This window comes from Centropristis striata, chromosome 10 (genome assembly GCF_030273125.1).
Source record: "Centropristis striata isolate RG_2023a ecotype Rhode Island chromosome 10, C.striata_1.0, whole genome shotgun sequence".
Taxonomy (NCBI): domain Eukaryota; kingdom Metazoa; phylum Chordata; class Actinopteri; order Perciformes; family Serranidae; genus Centropristis; species Centropristis striata.
The window spans coordinates 15,030,915-15,052,132 of NC_081526.1; the positions used below are offsets into that span (position 1 = coordinate 15,030,915).

At 39.8% G+C, this 21,218-nt stretch overlaps 1 protein-coding gene across 2 annotated transcripts; it reads right to left on the reverse strand.

Moving 5' to 3' along the window:
* Positions 1-102: 102 nt before the first annotated feature.
* dcbld2 (discoidin, CUB and LCCL domain containing 2) lies at positions 103-19,136 on the reverse strand. 2 transcript variants are annotated; one of them, XM_059342541.1, is made up of 16 exons: positions 18,797-19,136; positions 16,489-16,713; positions 13,671-13,808; positions 9,622-9,673; positions 9,462-9,534; positions 6,093-6,147; positions 6,014-6,053; positions 5,819-5,859; positions 5,142-5,339; positions 4,005-4,129; positions 3,320-3,467; positions 3,083-3,226; positions 2,892-2,985; positions 2,763-2,812; positions 2,535-2,669; positions 103-1,456 (listed from the first exon to the last, which is right to left on the reverse strand). In XM_059342541.1, exons 1-16 carry the CDS (start codon positions 18,897-18,899, stop codon positions 1,038-1,040), a joined length of 2,040 nt encoding a protein of 679 aa, XP_059198524.1. In that variant the 5' UTR covers positions 18,900-19,136; the 3' UTR covers positions 103-1,037. The 2 variants fall into 2 exon arrangements, with proteins under 2 accessions (XP_059198524.1, XP_059198523.1); XM_059342540.1 differs by having other exon boundaries at positions 6,014-6,147.
* Between the last annotated feature and the right edge of the window lie 2,082 nt (positions 19,137-21,218).

Sequence of the window (21,218 nt, forward strand, 5' to 3'; positions counted from 1 at the left end):
CATTTAACATTGAGGTTGAATTCATGCAGCCATATTGTAGTTTGTTTATACTTTAGCTTTTTTACTCCGGGCGATAAAATTTACACTTAAACATTGTGTTCATTATCTTGCAACAAAACCTGCAAGTGTCAAACTTTTATTTGCCTTTTTGTCAAGGGAACCAGGCCGATGCCAACTTCCAGGTGGGCCTGAAAACAGTTCACTCCCTGCAGCACTCTATTGTCAGTAAGGTGTCCACAACAGTGCAACCACAATTCTTTGATGAGTAATCAGCGAGGGTAGTGGTGGGCTATTTTTTAATAAGAGTTTCCCCTCATCAGCAGGATGTGAAATAAAAATAAATATCAGTAAATCATCTGAGAGTTTTAACAGGTTTGCAGTAATGGGATTACTAGAACTATACACAATTTCAAGTCATGCTTTTTAAACAAAGTAAGACAAAAACGTACCGTGGAAAACTAGTTTCTCTCTCTCTAAAAAAAAAAGAAAAAGAAAAAAGGAGGAATTCTTTGACCTTGGATGTGGGGTACTTAATGCAACATGCAGTTAATTCAGTAAGAGAACCCTTTTAAATTTGATGAATGTAAATCATCAGGTACATTTCAGTTAATTCAGTATGTAACAGAAGAATAATGGAAATCACAGTTTCACAGAAGGCAAGAACTACTAAGGATCACAGAACAGGGACAAAGTCTTTATCAAATAGTAGTCAGCTTTCTCCTTTTCATCCTCTCTCCCTCCCTCCACCTCCTCCGCCGCCTCTCACACCTGGCACAAGCACATTCATCTTTGTGGTTTCAGTGATAGGACTGTAATGGCACTACTCAAGCAGATTGTGGCCATGCAGAAACATTTAGGTAATACAGACATCTCCAGATGAACCTAAAGCTAAGGTAGTGTGCATTCAAGACTCGAGCCCAGGCTCCAGGGCTCACAGGTTCACACCTCCTCCTGCGTCAACAACCCTCCATTTATCTCAGTCTGTCGGGTTGTGTTGTCAGTGAGGGGCAGATTAAGGCCATGTGCATCCAGACTCTTCAGCTCTTTCCTGTTTGCTTCTGAGTGCTACTCTGAGGTACCTGATAGGTCAGATCCTCAGTGGGCGTGACCTGTCCAGTGGCGTTCTTGGGTGTATCGTAAGCCGACCTCCCTGATTGGCTGCTGTCTGTCCGTGTGAGCAGGGTGGCCGGCCCGCCACTCATGAAACTGCACACTGTGGAGGGCTGGCTCAAAGAGGAGCCCCCTGATGGGTGGCAACCCATATCTACCACAATGGGTGTGGCGTATTCAGATCCCGAGGCGGGTAAGGGTTCTGCGTAGGCGTGGTACACGTCCGGTGAGATGGGAGCGTCGTACAGGTCGGGATCTGAGTATCCTGGGTCGGGCCCCTCGTCTGGTTTAAAGGTTGACCGCGCACCTAAAGTTGTAACGCCACTCACCAGGGGCTGAGCATATTCTGAAGAGAACACGTCATAGTGTATCAATAAACAATAATAAACAACAGTTTACAGAAGTGATAGATGTGATTGGATGCCAGGTAGCCTACTGACCATTTTCTTATCCACAATTAACTTTATGGTAACTTTATTTTGTACTAAATGTGAATAAGGAGCTAGAGTGCATTAAAAAGCCTAAAAATAGAGCTTTTGTCATACAAAGTGCCAGGAGAAGATCCCTCACACCCTTGAACGCCTAAATATGCTACATGGTTATCACACCTATCCCAAAGCCAAATTGAGGCACCTTTCAAGCTTTTTCATGCTTTTTTAACTCCTTACAGCTGTGGTAAGTTACATATTTATATACAGTACATACAGTGTACTGATTATTTTACTTCTTCACAGTAAATTGGGTGTTGTAGTGCTTTAAACAAGCCAAATGATGTTTCTTGACTGCAGAATGGACACAAATTACTAGTCCTGTCATCCTATATAACCTCATTTCAAGCAGTTTCTCAAACCTGAAACGCCACGTCAAGCCTGATCCTGATCCTTCTGTCCCTTGTGGGAACAGTTCATGTTTATGGTTATGTTTATTAACAAATTGAGTGATGGCATGAATTAAGAGATCCCAGCTATGTTTAATTTATTAATGTTGCCAATGTAAAAAATAATTACTTTGAAAATGTGTTATGGGGAAGGAAATGCAGTCATCATGAATATTATTGGTGTTTACTTCAAACACTACCCATGTTAAACAAATAACAACAGGTGTATGACATTTCTTGTTTTCACGCTGTTCTTAAAAGGTCTATATAACACTGTTTGTGGCTTTAATGTCCTATTAAAAGGAAGAAGTGCTGCAATAAAGGAAAACACACTCACAAGCTGGTGTAAAAAAGCTGGTTTCACAATATTTAAAATAAAGCATTTGCAAGGAAGGAAATGCACTCAATGTTTTTGTTGCACCATAAGGATACTTGCATTTCTGTGATAACACATGCTTTCTAACAGTTTAAACTCCACAGGGGAACCTTTAATAGCAGCTTAAACCTCTACCAGTAAGAAGATTTTGGCTACTTGAACAGTATTTACCTGCAGGTTCAGCGTGTAGTCTGGGGACAGCACCTCTCCCTGTCAGCCGGCCCACCTCACTGCTGCTGTACCGAACTGAATCCTCCGTCTCAACCATCTTGGATGGCAACAGCTGCTTCATGCTTTTCCACCAGTCTGCAGCAGAAGCAAAAGAAACAGTGAGTTTCACTAGCAAACTCTCATTAAAAACATACAGATATCAGCATGTGCTGCAGACAGGTTACACACCTGTGCGGTCCCAGTGAGGAAGATCATACGTTCCTTCAGAGCTCTTTTTTCTACAAACAGAGAAAAATAAAGTCAAACTAAAACCTTCAAATTATTTTTTTTTCTTTGCATGATAATGAGAATACATACCTGTTCTTACAGTGCCAAGCACAAATCGCAATCAGGATGAGAGCAGTCAGAACCATGACCAACACGGGCACCAGAACCGCTGCCAGCGCCACCTCTGAGAGCAAAAATATGACGACAAACATCAGATGGAAATCCTCTTTAAGAAAGAATAAAACTTAAGGCTTTTTTAAGTTAAAAAAAATGGGACGCACCTTTGCCGGTGTGAGGAGGCATAGTGGTGTTTCTGATGTCGGGGGTGTGTGTGGTTTGGCCAAGATGAGGTGGTCGCTTTGTACCAGCAGGAGGTGGAGTGTGACGAGATGGGGGCAACATCCTTGTCCTCGGTTCTGGCCTCGCTGTCACACACATTGTCAGAACACTTTTTTTTAATTGAGTCTTTTTTATTTATGGTATATTTGTTCACTTGCAAATCAACCACCTCAGCCTACCTGCAGGAATTTGGCAGCCAAGCAGCTCCAGCTTGAGCGCGATTCTCTGGTGCCATAGGGTGGGATTTATCTTCACATGCCGGGCCTCGATCGGAGGAATGAAGTTATTCCTCACCTCGTGCAGGTAGTTGATGTTGCCTTGGAAAATCTACCAGAAAATGATAAACTCTCTTATTTGTATCTCTTGCCAGAGATTTAAACAAATCTCAAAAAATCCCAGTAGTAATAGTTCTGAAGAAAAAAAGTTCAGCAGTGCAACTCTTGTTTCAGACTGTGAACAAATGCACCATAAGCTGCTTATGTTACAACTTGGTAAGCTAATAACTGCTTTCCTGCACACAGTAAGAGCCTGTGAGGATCCCAGCAGAGAGCGGCTCGCAGACGGCAGCTCCATCCCAACGACCCAGCAACTAAATCCATATCGATTCATTATTAATGCCCAAGTGTCCTGGCTTGTCTACCACAGCACTTAACTCAAACCACTGGCTGCTATCATTTCCTGCCATAAACATCTCGTAGTCAATACCAGTTGCTATGGAAACAGTCCAAGTGTCTTCCCCTGCAGCCTTCTAAAGTGACATTTTTGTCCATTTGCACTAATTTAAAAGGGGGAAAAAACAACTAAAAGCCCATGACGTAATTGTTGTTGAGCAAATAGGGTTTATTGATTTGGTGCTTGCATTACCTTGTCTTGTGTAGAATTTGCTTCTTTGTAGCTGAACCACTGCTTGCCGTTGTTACTGTACAGGACCCGGTATGCTGACGTGTAGTACTTGTGTTCTCTCAGTGTGGAGCCGGTGGTGATGATACCTGGATAAACAGACAGCAGGATGATGTATAGAAGGCTCCACTTAGAGTTTTAACACGATTAAAGCCATGCTAACGGCTCTGAGAGGCTGTACTTAGGCACAGTGGTGATGCTGATGCAGGTGCAACATTTACCACCATCTTAGTTAGTGTGTTAGCAAGCTAGCGTATGCTGATTTACACTATTAAGCCAAGGTTAATGGGAACATCTGTTTTTGTTTTTTGGTTCAGTTTGTCAGCAGGATTACAGAAAAACTACGGTCCAGATTTTAATGAAACCTAATGACAGGGACTGGCTAAGGACAGGGGTTGTACAGGTTTTTAATAGTAAAATTAAAGCACTTTCAAGTTATCTCAACCACAAAATTTCCAGACCATTGAAGCCTTTATCATCAACTCTAAATCTAGAACAATTGATGTGTATTCGCACTTTTTATTGTGCCAGTTGTTTATAGGATTATGGATCAACAGAGGACTTATTTAGCTATAAGCTAGCTAAGCTCATCTAGTGTAAGACAACAACTATGATCGTTTAATTTCAAATATTAAAATATTTTGGTTCACACGATTGATTGTGCAGATCAAACACTAGTTTATGTTAAAAATAAAAGCATTTTTTAAGGAATATATTCAAATTCAAGCAAGTTCATAACCCTGAAAACACAATGGCTAATCCTAAAAAATTTCCAAACGTATAAAGACTTTGTACAAACCCTGCAAGAATTACATTTTGGAGCAGATCCAAATCATAAGGGGGATACATGGTATATTTTTCACTTTGTTAACTTCAGTAGAAATACCAAAGTTGTGGAAAAATTGTGACCAGACCACTTTTGAGCAGATCGTGGTAATAAAAAGTCAGGGGGATCTCCAAAGTGATTACAGATAATACTGAGGGGAACATGAGTGTCTGTACAAAAATTCAAATTCAAATATTTGTTAAATTATGGCAGTCTGGACTAAAGTGGTAGAACAGCCAACTGATCAATGAGTGTGAGTGTGTATGAGCGTGTACCTGTTATTCTCTTCTCCCTCTTGAGATCAACCTGCAGCCACTGATGCTGGTCACTGTGAGAGGATGCCCAGGGAAGCCCTGCCTTTTTAAGCCGCGCCCCAGACTTTGCCCACACACCGTTCCAGTCCCACACAGAGGAGGCAGACAGCTGAGTGTCCGCAACACCACCAGACTCCAAGCCGAGCGTCCCATAGCAGCCTGGGAGCAGAGAGAAGCTGTAATTAATAACTCTGAGTGCTGAGTCTTTGTACATTTTTTCACAAAGTTTTTTGACCAATAATCGAGCCCCAAGAGTGCATGAACCTCCAGCACTTTGGTCTCCAGTTCTCTGGTAGAACAGCTTTGAAAAAATATTCCAATTTCATGCTGTTCTGGTACACTTTTCTGTACTCTTTATTTTTTTCACAAAGTTTTTGGACTGGGGAACAGCCACAGAAGCTAAAATGTTTTGAAACTGTTTTCGTGGCCTCAATATATACTTTTTGCACGTTTCCATATAATTCCTGTAACTGCATCAGAAATGTAAAGCCAGCTTTCAAGTTTGAGCTGTAAGCATGTTTAAAAACAGTAGGTTATTCATTCCAGATTTGGGATGAAGACTAATAAAAATTAAGTACATTTAGAAGACAAAACTGTTATAGCTCGTAATGGGGTTTCAGAAAAGAAAGAAAACTCACCGTTGGTCCTGAAGGTGAAGAGGCTGTTGGACAAAGTTCCTCTGAGGAGAGAAATGGCGAGGATTAGATGAACATGGATCAAAGACTTCTTATTAAACATAAATGAAAACTGCCTGGATTTTGACTCCTTTAAAGTAATTTGAATAGTTATAAATCACAAGTAATTTAAAAAGGAAGTAAGAGTCACACTCTTACCCAGTGGAAGTGACATTGTTAGCCAGTGTGGCCTCGTAGTGGGGGATGCCTTTGCTGCTGACCACGCTGATCCGCCCCCCCACAGCGTTGGACACCACACCTGCATGGACGGCGGCCACACACACAGGAGACGACTGCAGAGCGAAAGGAAAGATGAGGTGAGATTTTTTGGATGTCGGCTTTGCACTCTTCTATTTCCATCTCAGCAAAGAGTGCCGCTAACTAAAGACAGATCACAGCACATCTGATCAGCTGTGAAGATTGTGCAAATCAGACTGATAACAGATTTGTTCGCATGAGACAAAACAACATTTCGCTTGCTTTTTTGTGATTTATTTGTGTTTGAGGCACACGGGTAGAAAGGGAGACCGCCAAAAAGCTTGCTTCAACATCAACAGATTCCCAACCCACTACCTAACACTGACACCAGTGCTGACTGCAGCAGTCTGAATGCTGAACATGCATGTTGGTAGCTGTTAGACCTTTGTGGGTAAAGCTGTAAATCAATAATTAGAACTGGATTATCTTATTTGTAATTTTCATCATGTTGGTTTGTCCTTTATAAATGACTTCTACTGCACATCTGTACCCCTGACAGAGAGGTTTCTTGCAGTTGCTTCCTGTTTCCTGACCCGAAGTCATGGTCTGATCACAGACGTGATGTGTAAAGGGGGGTCTGCTGTACAGATTGGAAAGCCCTCTGATGCAAATTTGTGATTTATGATATTGGGCTATATAAACAAAATTGACTTGACTGATTAATGGCCATATTGGATTTTATATATTAATGTGATTAAATACAGCAGCTTGATGTGAATTCAATGAGCTAGATTCGTCAAGAAAAATGTCTGCATATCTTCAGAGCTACACCAACAAATCGGTCAGGATTGAAATTGGCCCGTTTATAGCAAGCTTATTAATATGATTTATATTATATCTTTGTTTTTTCAGAACGAGGAAGAAAAAAAACGTGTAGCTGAGGAATAGGTTTCAGACTCAAAAACTATTAAAGGCAATATAACCAACACTTAAATTTGGAGTAGATTTCCCAGAAAATGTACAATGTATACACAATATACAGTCTTGGAAAAAATTATTAGATCACCCTTGTTTTCTTAAATTTTTTGTTCATTTTATTGCCTGGTACAACTAAAGGTACATTTGATTGGACAAATATAATAACATCAAAAATAAAGTTTAATTTAATAGCTGATATCCAGCCATTTCCCATGGTTTTCTTGATAATAACCAAAGTCATTATCAAGAAAACCATGGAAGATGGCTAGATATCAGCTCTTAAATTAAACTCTTATGAGCTATTTTTTTTATTATTATATTTGTCCAAACAAATGTACCTTTAGTTGTACAAGGCATTAAAATAAACAAGAAATTGAAGAAAACAATGGTCTAATAATTTTTTTGTATGTATGTCTGTATGTATTGATATTGCTTTTAAAATGTCATATATCATCACTGACCCCTAACCCTTCAAAGAGAACTACCCCTTGACTGTTTGAGTTGAAATATTTCCAATATAAATTATTTTTGTGAAAAGAAATAAACACTGAAGCTGAGTTTTTTGTGATGGTAATGCAGGTAAAAGTTCCAGAGTTTTTGCACTTGCAGGTTAGCTTGTGCAGCAACAGGCAGAACTGGTCTTACACTGTGAGCACGGAGAACAAGCTCTTAACCTTCAGACTGTGGCAGATAAAAGGCTGATGAGTCAGCATGATGTCACTTCTGTGTGGAGAGGATACTGAGGGGCGCTGACGGGAATGATTCACTGCCGGCTGCATTCCTGTTAAAACCTGCTGCCACATCACTGAGAATTTGACCCCCCCCCCCAAAAAATAGAATAAAAAAACATGATTCCACTCTGGTCGGTCACAAGCTCCTTCCCTGTGAACAGCTGGTTGAGTGAGGTGGAATTTTATTACTGGAAAAGACCCACACTGGAATTCACAGCTGACAAGATTGTGGGAAAAAGTGGGGACCCACAGAGTGACAAAACACACACACACACACACACACATATACATATATACATACACACTGCAGTCAAATACTGCCACAGACAATCAACACTTGCCCCGTGACTCTTAAACTTCCCAAAAACACACACCACATCCTAAAGAGCGCCATACCAAACCACTAACACAAACACAAAGCTTTGCTCCAAACCGCCGCACCCTAGCCTCCAACAGAGGAAACCACACGAACACACACGGAACGACACACACACATTTACACATGTGATATGTGGGATGTGGAAATATAGAAACCCATACATTTTTTAAGAGAGTGTGAGCTGCAGGGTCTGGTCTGGGTGTGCCGGACTCAAGTATGCTTTCACATAACCAGAATATTACAGCGTGGTGACACACACACACACACACACACGCCTGAAACACAAGCATTTGCACATATAGGAACCCTAAGCATGCACACACGGAGGTTTTCTCCAGCTCCTCACTCACACTGACTCACTCTGCAGCGTTTTGTCTCACACACTCAACACACAGCTCCGCTCAGCGCCCTCTTGCAGCTGGACTGGATTAGAGGCTTATTATTTTCGGCCAAACTATTATCTCACCTCCCTTTCACCCGCTGACCCTGCCCCTCCTCTGTTCCTGTGGGGCACCTCACTCCCTGAAGCACACCCTGAAGCTCCTCCCTGTCCTCCCATCAGCCCGCAACACCCCTCCCTCCCTTCTTCCTTCAGCTAAACCCCGAGCTCAGAGCATGAAGTCATCAGCCGGAGACTCGGCGCCTATGAGCTCACACGCTGCGGGGGTGCTGTGAGGTCATCAGTCCAGGACTAACATACCATAGAGCAGAGGCCCCGTTTACACAAGGAAGAAACAGAGGAAACAAAGATGTGCAAACTTCAGGCTCCCTACACCTTTTCCAAGGGCACTTTTCAAGCATTTTCAAGGTGTATTTTCAAACTTTACCAGGCAGTAAATAACCTATTTATATAAAGTGCGTACAGTATATAAAATATACTGAATATTTCACTTGTGAATCACATTAAATTACCTATAAACAGCCAAACTTTTACAGAAGGATGACAATTCAAAGGGAAAAACAACAAAGTTTCATATTTCAAAATGTGTTTTTAAGCCGAATTGGCATCATATTAACCTAAGTTTTAAGTAGTTTTGAGCACTTTTTAAACACTAAAAACACCACATTCAGCTGCTTTCAGGGAGTTCCTGCAACTGTAGGAATGCTAAGATATACAGGACAGTGATGGATGACAGCATCAGGACAAAAATAGTGGAGCGAAGCCATGAAAACATGAGTAAGCGCATGCTGATGGTCTGGTGGATCCTATGGGGTAACAGTGACCAAACAGCAGGAGACCACAGGACGCAATGAGTCACCTGGAAATGGGTCGCTGCGGACGCCACAAAGACAAAAACACATGCATGCTCTACGTACTCACCTCTCTGTATCCATTAGGTATTGTTCCCGAAATCTCCTCGGCAGACGTCAGGCAGCCCGCTGGGCAGTATTTACTGAGATAAAAGAGAGACACAAGCGGTGAGTATATCGGACAGCTTGATCACAACACAAACATCCACACAAAGCAGAACCTTATTTACCTGAACTCTGCCTCGGGGAAATCAGTGCCTTTGTCCAGGCAGGTGATTAGATCTGCAAAAAAAAGGCAAACAAGCAGTGTCAGAACTGGTTTCTCTGCACGCTCTTCTGCAAACACATCACCCCCTCTTTCCTGACTGGTTTCTCTCTCAACAACGCCCAAGCTTTTCCAGGGAAATCATGTACTTCTTTACCTGGAATTTTAATACCTAGACATTCACAGCAATTCTCCCAGCTAGGGCTGCAACCAACAATTACTTTTATTATCAATTTATCTGGTAAATGTCACAAATAAGTGAAGAAAAAAAAACAACCTGAAGATTTTCAGTAAAAGGAGAAAATTATAGCATTTGAGTGAATGTTTGGCATTTGTTTTTACTATTTTTGATATTTTTTTGCCCAATTACATGTTTAATTGCATATAAAGTGCAATAAATCATAGATATAATAGGATGCACACAACATTCTCTCTCAATATACTGTTTCTGCTCCAACTGAGCCCCGTCCCTTTGTTGTTGAGCAATTATTTGTTTAATATTGTCAAAACTGTGGCCAATTACTGTTCTGTCATTTTTTTTTCTAAATTTTTTATTTCAGCTCAACCTTAGACATATCAAAGTTGACCGACACAAAAGTGTGTGGGTGTGTGTGTGTTGGGGGTTCCTAATGACACAAGTGTTTGAGCGATGAGGCACGCCACACATGTCCATGAGGATGCTGTGGGCCGCCTGGAAATCTCTGTAAACCCTGTAGCGGTGGTCAGTCTGGGTGAGTCTCCACCACATTATCAAAAAACCCATTTATCTGGAAAACCAACCAGTGAGTCACACTGACAAATACCCCCCCAACCAGCGGCAGTCGCCACGGTGACTGATTTACTTAGCTGTGCAAACTGGCCTCCCACGCTTGTGTGTGTGTGGGGGGGGGGACTAGTTAAGTCCGTTTGACGGCCTTGTTTGCCTTCTGGTGTGATTCAGTCGTACCGAGATGACCACTCAGACAGAATTATAACCCTCCTGCACACACGTCACTGCCCTCCTCTTCTTGTGGCTTCAATTATCTGTTTATCTGAAAATGTTCCACATGACAAAGCACGGCCGTCTAAAATTACAATCACACAGTCACAACAACATTCTTATTAAAGAGAAGTCAGAATCTGTTCGCAGACGACAGCATACAGTAGCTACAGTATCTGCTGGATTATGTCCATATTATGTCTATGTTTCGTTATCAGTATCAAAACTCAGATGGTTCTTCTTCAAGCAGGGTTCCTACACCTTCTCCAAAGTCATATTCAAGGACGTTTATAGCATTTTCAAGGTGCCTTTTCCAGCACCTTACATCCGTGGTAAATTACACGTTTATATCTCGTACATATGATATACACAAGGTACTGATTCAGCACATTAAATTACACGTTACCGAGATATGAAAAAAATAAAAATACATTTGGTGACAGCATTCTCTCCAATAAAAGTTTCATGTTTCAAAATGTGTCAACGGGTTGGAAATAAACTTGGTCTCCTATAGAATCTAATTGCCATGCAGTTTCAGCACGTAATGTAATATTGAAGAGTGCACAATTATCGAATAACAGGACTGTTATTCGACTGTTATAACACTGTTAGAACTTGGGTTCTGGGGTGTGTCTGAATGTTTGAAATACTCAAAGTTTATGTTTGAATATTGTATGTGCATTGTAAAATGTACGTTCAGTTGATACATTTTTTTTAAATCAGTAAAAAAAAGATGAAAATTACGTGCAGAGGAAGTGCTGGTTGTTGCCACTGTTGTACTACAAGGCGAGAATAGTTTTTACAATATGACTGATATGAGAGGTTTGTCCTAAAGAACGTGAAATTGGCTCATTCCTTATTAGTTTTTCAAAATTGAATTATTTTCTTTGTGCATTAGAGATGACAAGATAATAACTGATTGCACTCAGTTCAGACTTGTACCATATTACCAGTGAAATGTTTCCATGTCCGACCCGGTCAGATGCCAGTGTGACTTGTACGTCAAAGTGACACACACACACGAGACTAAGACGTTAAATTGCCATCAGATCAAATCAAAGGTCCGCGTGTTTGAAAGGTGCTTATTAACACACATTGTCCCCAATATGATATCATATTACAGAAAGGTTAACGGCTTATTAAGACAGAAAGTCTCAATATAAAACTGCAAAATATTATCACTTTCCATTTCTCTCAATTACTCTCATTTCCTCTTGTATCTTGTTCCCGTTTTTCTCAAATGGTTTCATTCTGTCCTCATTTTTCTCTGTCCCTGTCTGCTATCTGTTCCCAGCCAGACTCCATCGGAGGGATAAAAACAACAAATATAGTTACAATAAAACCCAAATTCACTTTTTATACATCGACATGGACGGCTATAAAACTAATGTGACAAAACCCAGACTCAGACACACTGACGGTTGAGTGGAGGTTATATAAACACATCTGCTGGTGCCACCAGTCTGTGTTCAATAATCTCACATTAAAGGGGGAAAAAAACAATAATTTGAGACAATGAGTGATGCACACTCACATGATGACCCTGCACACTGCAGCTGGACCTCCAGATATGTTGCAGCGAGCTGGTCTTTATCTTTTCTGTGTGTTTAAATACATGGTGAATAATCACGGCGTTGTAAATGCTCCTCTCATTACGCCTCCAGCAGCGTTATCACAGAGCTGCAGACACAGTTCTCCATTCAACTCAAGCCGTCTTTAACTGCTGCTCTTTTTTTTTCTTTTATGAGCTGCAGACACTGTTTGCTAACCGGGTAATTAGAAATGTATATCATCTTCTTTGATTCAGTAATATATGTTATAAGTTATACTCTTGAAGATTTTCATTTAAATAAATGCCCAAACCAGGTGATATAGTGGAGATCAAGCCTCTCGCCGACTGATGAAAGGCCTGTGCATTTACAGAATTACAAACTGGGCATCTGTGGCGACATTCCCGGGAAAAAAAACACCAGTGGCGAAGTGCTGTTTAATAGCAGTGGTTGGTCAGCAAAGACAGTAGGTGGAGCTAACACTACGACTCGCTCTTCAACTCACTTGTGTGTGAAGCAGCGTACCGTTTTTTCCGGCCTCTAGCTTTGTACTATGGGCAATAAAGAAAAAGTAAGAGGATAGTCATGTTTCCATTTCAATCTATGCAAATTTTGAAGCTAAATTTTGAAATGCTGCATTAAAGAAAATGCAGATAAGGGATGTTTCCATCAACTGGTTTAGAGCGAATAAACAAAGCTGCATAAACTTACTTTGGTCAGAAGATGGTAGTGACATGTATAGCTGTAGGTTTATTAGTCAGTAAACAGGAGCAGAAGAAGAGAGCAAGAGAGAAAAAAAGAGGTTGCTAATCGGACAACTTTGCCCACCCACGAGAGAAAATATGTCTTCAGGAAATGGACTCAATTGGACAACTTAATTGAATCCACCACAACTTATAATTGTTCTTTTATGTCAGCTGGTCTAGACCGGCAGAGCGGAAACAGCTAATCAGTCATGCGAGTCTAATACGTCAGAACTTATTTGGAAAAAGCATTTCCACCTCCTGTTTAGCGCAACTATTTTTCGAAATGGACAAAAACCACCTAGTCCCAATCTTCAAAATGCGCATAGAAATTCATTGATGGAAACATGACTATTAACGACTACACACGAAACTTAATATTGCAAATCAGACATGGAATTAACAGTTATCAACATAGGAGTCACCAAAGACAACAAAATGAAAATCTTCAACATAAAAAAAACAACATTTTTGTCGTTCACAGATCGTACAAAATAATATATATCTCAAGCCATTTTCCATCTAGGGCAAATCTGTGACTGAATCCAAAGCTAACATAGTGAAACAGAACAGTGAGAGGTAATGCAGAGTAAAACACACACACACAATCTCCAAAGCAACTCTGACACTAACAGCCAAAACAGAAATGTAAACAAGCTCGAAATGAGCCCGTGCCTGCAGGCTGAGGCCTACAGATGATTGACAGATGCCACACAGACAGGTGGAGTGAGTTGTTGTTTACCTGTGTGTTCAGTGGTGGAGTAAGACAGATAGAATCCACGTCCGGTGTGGTGCATCCTACTCATGAACTGGACGGTGACCTGGCTGCCATTGGACTCGATCAGCTCTTTGACCTTCAGACCCAAACCGCAGTACTTCACTGTTGAACAAACACAGGTGGTGCAGGACAGAGAGGGTCTGGTTAGTCACACAAGCCTGTTTCCTTTACATATACAACAATCAATAACCAATATGAATGAGTTATTAGTGCAGGAAAAGTTTGTGTTTAGTGGTTGGTGCAACTGACTGCTGGGCTTTTCTTCCCTCATATGACTAGGGTTGTCAAAAGTATTGATACTCAAAAAAGTATCGATACTAAAACGTTGTATCCGGATACAATACTCATTTTCAAAAGTATCGAGTATCTGAAGCTTGTTATCATAGTTGCAGTTTCTTTTTGCACAACTGTTTTTTATTATAAATATTTAACCTGTGGTTCTGTTAATTTTTACATGTTGCATTTTTCTTGTTGATAAAAAATATTTCTGTTAAATTTTGGGGTCTTTGTTTTTATCCTGGTGGTATCGAAAATGGTATCGAGTATCAAATATTTTCCTGAGTATCGGTATCGAGTTGAAAATTTTAGTATCATGACAACCCCACACATGACACAGTAATGACAACACAACTTGCTAAATAATATACAGGTGCATCTTAATTCATTAGAATATCATGGAAAAGTCTTCCAGTAGTTCAAGTCAAATAGCCCCAACCAAGTGTTGAGTGCATATAGATGGACAGACTTTTCAGAGGCCCACATTTCCATATTAAACAAACTTTTTAAAATTGGTCTTTTGTAATATTCAAAACTTTTGAGACACTGAATTTAGTCCTTCATTAAATGTAAACAATAATGATTATAATTAGAAGAAACGAAATAAATTAAGACAGGAAATGTTTCGTTTTGTGTGTAATCTATATAATGTGTTATTTCCACTTTTTGAATATAATTACAGACATAAATAAATGATATTCTAATTTATTGAGAAGCACTTGTAATTGTGCTAATTAATTAGCAAATTTGATTGTTTTACATGTTCATCAAAATTTTAGTGAGATAAATATTTCCTGGTTGCTGGTGTTCACCAAGTTAAATTTAAAACTTTTTAAATACTTCATTAAACAGCTTCATGATAATAGACAAGTAAATAAACTAAACCATAAAATAAACCAGTCTGAACAATATGGCCTAGAATTATTCAGTTTTATATCCCATTTTGTTCAGTAATTCCCAGCAGTATTTCCTTGTGAGAAAACATATTAATTCAACAAAACCTGGACTCGGATGAGAGGCAGAAAACAGATGGATCAATAAAGCAAAAGATGATGATGACTTAAAGTAAAGAGAGAAGTGATTTTAAAGCTTCCTGTAGCACAAGAAGACAATCTCATACAACAAAATATTAATAACAACATTACTGCTGATGTCATGCACAACAAAATGTTTCTTTTTAATACCACGAGAGGCCCTTTTTTAAGACATTTCAAGACCTGCAGATATATATTTTAGGCTCTTATGTCATAATGTATTCATTTAAAAAACTTCAAAGAGGCTCAGAGTAAAGTGAGATATTCCCTGGACAAATTAAATCAAGAATTTTCCCAAATGTGTGTAAGGGGACATCTCTTTACAGCACCATCACAATAAAGAAACTGAATTCCTCATTCACAGCTTGTTTTTTTTTCATCTATAGGTCTAATATTTAGCCTTATTTGCACTACCAGCAACTCTCATTGGAAATGTGCCTTGTACTACTGAGGCATGAGATAAATTGTGACTGTAGGCATAATCATGTGGCCGATGTCTTTCACTGCGTTTACTTGCACTTGAGTAACCTGTTATTGTCAGCTTTCTGCAGCAGCTTCATTTCTTAATCACTGTGTAAACAAATACTTTCACAGTGAAAACAGTGCAAAGGGATGAATGCAAAATTCCTCTTTGTCCTTGTATGCAAAATATTAACACACAGGTTCTGCTCCATGACATTTCTAAATGATGCAATCAACAAGGTGAAAATCAACTGTGTTAACTAAAAATGCAGTCTGACGAATGAAGAAATGAATAATTAAATTTCCACAGCTTAACCGTAAGCTACTGGCAAGGATCTGTTAAGTATCTCTTCAGGCTGCAGAGTGATATATCTTCAATAAAGTTTAAATATTACAACCTTGGGTCATGCAGAAGTCTTTTACTAACCAGAAATATGTAATGCAGGTTTTTAAAGTGAATACATAAAATTTCCTGATTTCAGAAAAAGTTGGGAATGCATTGAATTTAGAATGAATGAGTCTATATATTTATAAAAAGTAAAAGCTTCACAGTTTGAGCATTAGACGCATTAACTAAATGTAGGTCACAAATGATTTGCAGATCATTGCTTTCTGTTTTTATTAAGTTTTCACAGCATTTCTTTTGGATTCAGGGTTGTATAATAGTAATTAGTAATATGTCCTCCAATTTCCTGCTGATTTCTTCTGTGCATGTAAACAGACAGTGAAGAAGCTAATGAGATGCATTCAGGTTGGGAGCGGGCTGCGTGTCTACATGTCCGACCTTGTCGAGTGTTTTTAGTTGCTGTAAGCGGCCTCACTAGAGGCGGACTGAAAAGCATCGTAGAGAGGATTTTTACAGGAGAAATCGTGACAAATGTGTAGATGTCAGATTATCAGCTTTGAAAAGTTACAGGAATGCCCACCACTCCTATAAACATGGGAAAGTGGGTTCGTGGCTGCTGTACACTCAGTTCAAGTTCAGTCTAGTATCTGCTCGTCTCGCTCACCGATCTCACTCCTCTCAGATCCGATGCCGTTGTAGAGGCGGAGGTAGTTGACCTGGCAGTCGCTGTCTTCTATGTCCAGCTCAGCGAAGCGAAAGTGGACCCTGCTGCCGCGCGGCACGCTGATCTCCCACTCGCACACCGTGTTGTTCGGGTATGTCCCCGGGTAACCCAGAGAGGACAGAGTCCCACTGCTGGGGCCAAGTACACTGGGGCCACAGCCATCACCTGCAGGACAACACAAACACAGTGTCAGGAAAAAGAGCGCACACACAGGGAGGAAACAAGAAAGACAAACCCGAAGAGTTTGGTTTAGCTCAAGATTTGTGAGACAAATCATTACAAATTGAAAAACTTTCATTCAAATGCAGCAAAGTTAAGGTACCAGTCCAAAGCTATTCTTTAATAATATCAACAAATGCAAGCATGAATTTATTATAATATTATTAAGTATTGTCTGTGAAGCTGTCTGGGTGACAGGTTCCTTCATTACAATAAACATAAAGCAAGAAAAAGTATGTGAACCTTTTGAAATGCTCTTGTTTTTTGCATTAATTTGTCATAAAATTGTAGCCAAAGGAGGTTCAACCAGTTATTAAATCCAAGGGCTCTACCAGCACTATGAAAGTTTCATGGATGTGTTCAATAAAGACATGAAATATTATCATTGTTTGTGTGGAATCAGGTTACGCACATTGTGCTTGTCTATATTTGGGACTTGGATGCGGATCAGATCACATTTTATGACAAATTAATGCAGAAAACGATGTAATTTCAAAGGGTTCACATACTTTTTCTTGCCACTGTACACAACCCTGCTGCCATAAACACTCACAAGTGCATGAAACACTTATTATTTCTCGGCTCAAAATATAACCACCCTATACCACCTGAATTTCAAAATCCATGCACTTTTCAATAACTAAAAACACCATAATACATTCAAGGATTTTCAAGGATTTCCAGCAGCCATAAGAACTGTGAGAGAAGTTGGCTTTTGGGTTTTAAAGACAATAAAACTTTAGGCTGCAGAAAATATGAATCCAAGAAGCATCCACTATCTAATTGTATCTGTTTTGCCAGTTAAATGGCACATTATTAAATACCACAGAAATGTGAGATGATTTAACGCATCTTAAATCCATAATTTCCCCAAAATTATGACCTCAGACTTTTTCGGGATAAGTTTGTGATTGTGTCCTCTGAGCTGTCAGAGAGCTGAGACATTGTGTTTGTGTTGATGCTGTGGACTCTGACGAGATAACACTCAGTCACGCTTCATGGTGCTAAGTGGATGTTCTGTGGGCCTGGAGTTATGTAAGAGCCTCTCAGTGGACACTATCCAGATGAACAGGACAAAAACAAAGCTGCTTGCCTCAAGTGTGACTCACAAATACTGAACAACTGCATGGCATCCAGCAGGAGTTCAGATTACCTTCCTGAAGTCACCATGCTCAAAAACAAACCACAATACAGCTTTAATCCCTCCTGTTGTCTTATCAGCAGATAAACTCAGAAAATTGACATTATAACACAAAAATACCACATGTGAAAAACTCCATAATTCATGTGAAATTTAAAGTTATGACAAACTGTGTCCACGTGTTTACAGTCATACCCCCAGTGCTTCCCCACCCCCAATCTCAGACCACCTGAGGTTGTCTGTGGGCTCTGAAAAACCTACAAAATATGCCTTTTGGGTGCAAAATGGTGTAAAATAAACCGACAGCCATGAAACATATCCAGCTTGTCGTTACTGTAGCAGTAAGTTTACGGTAAAATCAAAATTTGGGCTACCTGGAGCGAGAAACAAGGCCACAAACTCCTAAATGTGCTGTTGTCTCGTACACATAGAACTTAAATCCAGACTCCGTTTAAAAAACTGGCGATTTAAAAGGTAGCTGGCTTATCTGGCAACGCCAATACGTGAAGGCTGTGAGTTTAAGGTTTTCACGATTTATTTAAAGCCACACTATAATACTGCAAGCAACTGATCCACCAAGCAGCCGTTATTCTTTTACAATCTCAGTTTTTTTAGAACCGGTTCGCCTGGTTTTTACTACACCCATGACGGGCGGCGGCAAGCGGTGTAAACCAGGCGGAACTCCACGTACACACGGCCATGTAAGGTAGGTTTTAAGTTTGGAGGACAATAACAATGTGCCGTTTCCTTGCACTCATCTGTAAACACCGTAATATAAAAGTCCGTGTTCACACTTTTAAAACCCCCAGCATGGCCGCATGTGTGTGCGGTTGTTTTAAACTCTCTTGTGCTCCAGTTGTCACCGCAGCTGTGTCTGTAAGCACCAACCTTGCTGAGCTCCACAGCCCTCCGTGGTGAGAATGATGAGAATCGACAGGACGAGAACCCCGGCCCCTGTCGGTCCCCTGCCCACCATTACCGCTCTGCCCATAGCAGCCTGCAGTCTGAATGCATAATGCTCGCTTCTGCACCGGCTGCACCGCTTCAACCTGTACCGAGGCTGCGGGGGAAAGAGACAAAAAACTGATCCTCGAGAAGGAGTCCGCGCGTGGTTTCCTCCCGAGGATGACTTTTGCTGGTCGTTTTTAACAATCCAGTGGTTAGCGACACTCTTACTATGGAGGTAACTGCTTCTCACACACACATAATACACACACACATACACACACACACACACACATCCAGGCTGTGGAACTACTTCCTCCACCGAGGCTCCTCCTCCTGATCTGGGATTGGGATACCCGAGTCCCCCAAGTGGTCTGATCCCAGATCCACCAACACCCCCTCCAGAGCGGTGGAAAAATCGGGTGAAGTCAGGTAATCCAGGACACTTTTTTTTGATAGATTACACTGAAAAAAAAAGAGATTTTTTTGGCCCTGTAATTATTATTTCAACCATCTATATAAATTCTACAAAGAAATATGAATTCAGTGCCTTTACTTTAAAATAGCAGTTTTTCATGTAGTGCAATACTTAGTGATTGTTTGTTATTATGTGTCCTCAGTTTTGTATGTAAATTGAATCATTCGTTCCAAGTAATATTCACTAAACCAGTTCATTGGCTTAATTAGTTGATATTTCCAAGTAAAATGTAATTGAGGGACATCAGTGAATCTGCAATTTACTTGAGTATTTTCATTTTTTAAAAAGTGGTTCTATTAAATAAATATTACTTAGAAACAGCCTGAGTAAAGATTACAAACACTTTCTGTGTGGAAAAACTTGCCTAGCTTTTTTTTTAAGTAAATGTCACTCCATTTTTTTTTTCAGTTTAGCAACAATGTAGAAAAAAAGCTGGCACATATGGATTCCTATTCTTTATAGGATAAAGTAAATAAAAATATAAATGCATAGCCTATGGATCCAGCATTTGCATCACATCTCTATGCTACTTTTGATGACCAAGAAAATACAATTCTGAGGACTACCCAACAGTGTTAGTTTTAGGACTGTATGGATCTCTGCTTTATTTCTATAAAGAAAATATGTTGTAAAAGTAATAAACTTCCTCTTCAAACACACCGAGAACCTTAACCTCACTCCAAAAACATACAATGGGAAATTCACTTGTGTTAAAAAGGACACAAATCTTTAATAGCTTAATAATAGAAGAATTGTATTTAATCTTTATTGTGGATTTTAAAATGGTTAAATCTATTAGTTCAGTCATTATCTATGAAAAGAAAAAAGGTCTTTGTCTTTGTGTGTGAGTGTATCCGCCTGTCTGTCAGCAGCTAATCTTTCAAACTACTGGACCAATCACTCTCAGATCTGTTTTGCACATTTATGACTGCATGCTCATGCCCTTTGCATGGTTACTGTGATCTATAATTATTGAAATTTATTTTTTATTGATTGTTTTATAGCTGATTATCATTGACTGCTGACTCCTCACTCTTCTTAATGAGCCATTAGTGGTCGCAAAGGCTATTCCGTTAATTGGCTAAACTAAAAACAATCTGCACCTTGTCTGCTGCAGGCAACATTTTGACCTATGCATCACATTGCATCGCAGAACCGCTTCTTTGAGTTTGACCCATATTTGCAGAAGAAATAAACATGTTCACAGCCTAATACAAAAACAGTAATGTTATGTAATCTATTTAAACATGGACAGTATACAATAAAACATTGAGCTTGTATTAAAGTAGTAGTCAGTAGTCCCTAAGCGGGTATAGGTGGAACATTAAAGTCGAAGTAAATTGAGTACAAAAAGAACAGGTCATAATATTATAAACATTATATTCCCATATCCTACCCAAGTTCCCAAATTTGAGGAAGGTTTCGGTCTCTCGAGCTTATTTACCCTTTCACTATAACAATACAGGGGGGAATTTTTTTTAAAAACTCACCCATTTCATTTGTGTTAAAGCTTAAAGTTATCCACCTCTTTGCCCATTTTTTGATTAGCCGTGAGTTCAGAGCAGTCAGGCACTGCAAAGATGGAGACAGTAGGAGTCACAGAAGCTATCCTCTTGGAGCTTTATTTCAACTTTATAGTACCTAAAAGTTAAATTTGTATCATTTACAGTATCTATACTTTAAACAGCATTACTAGAATAGGCTTCGAGTCACATGACCTGGACTCGAGCACACTGAAGTCACACATTTGGGAGTGCATTTTGTTTAGACAGCATTTTGTTTAGACAGCATTCCAACAGGTTTGTATCATAAAATATGAATAATTGGTCTCCATGTATCCAAGGGCGTCATTGTGTTTATAAGTGGCTGGGTCATAAGGGCTCTGAT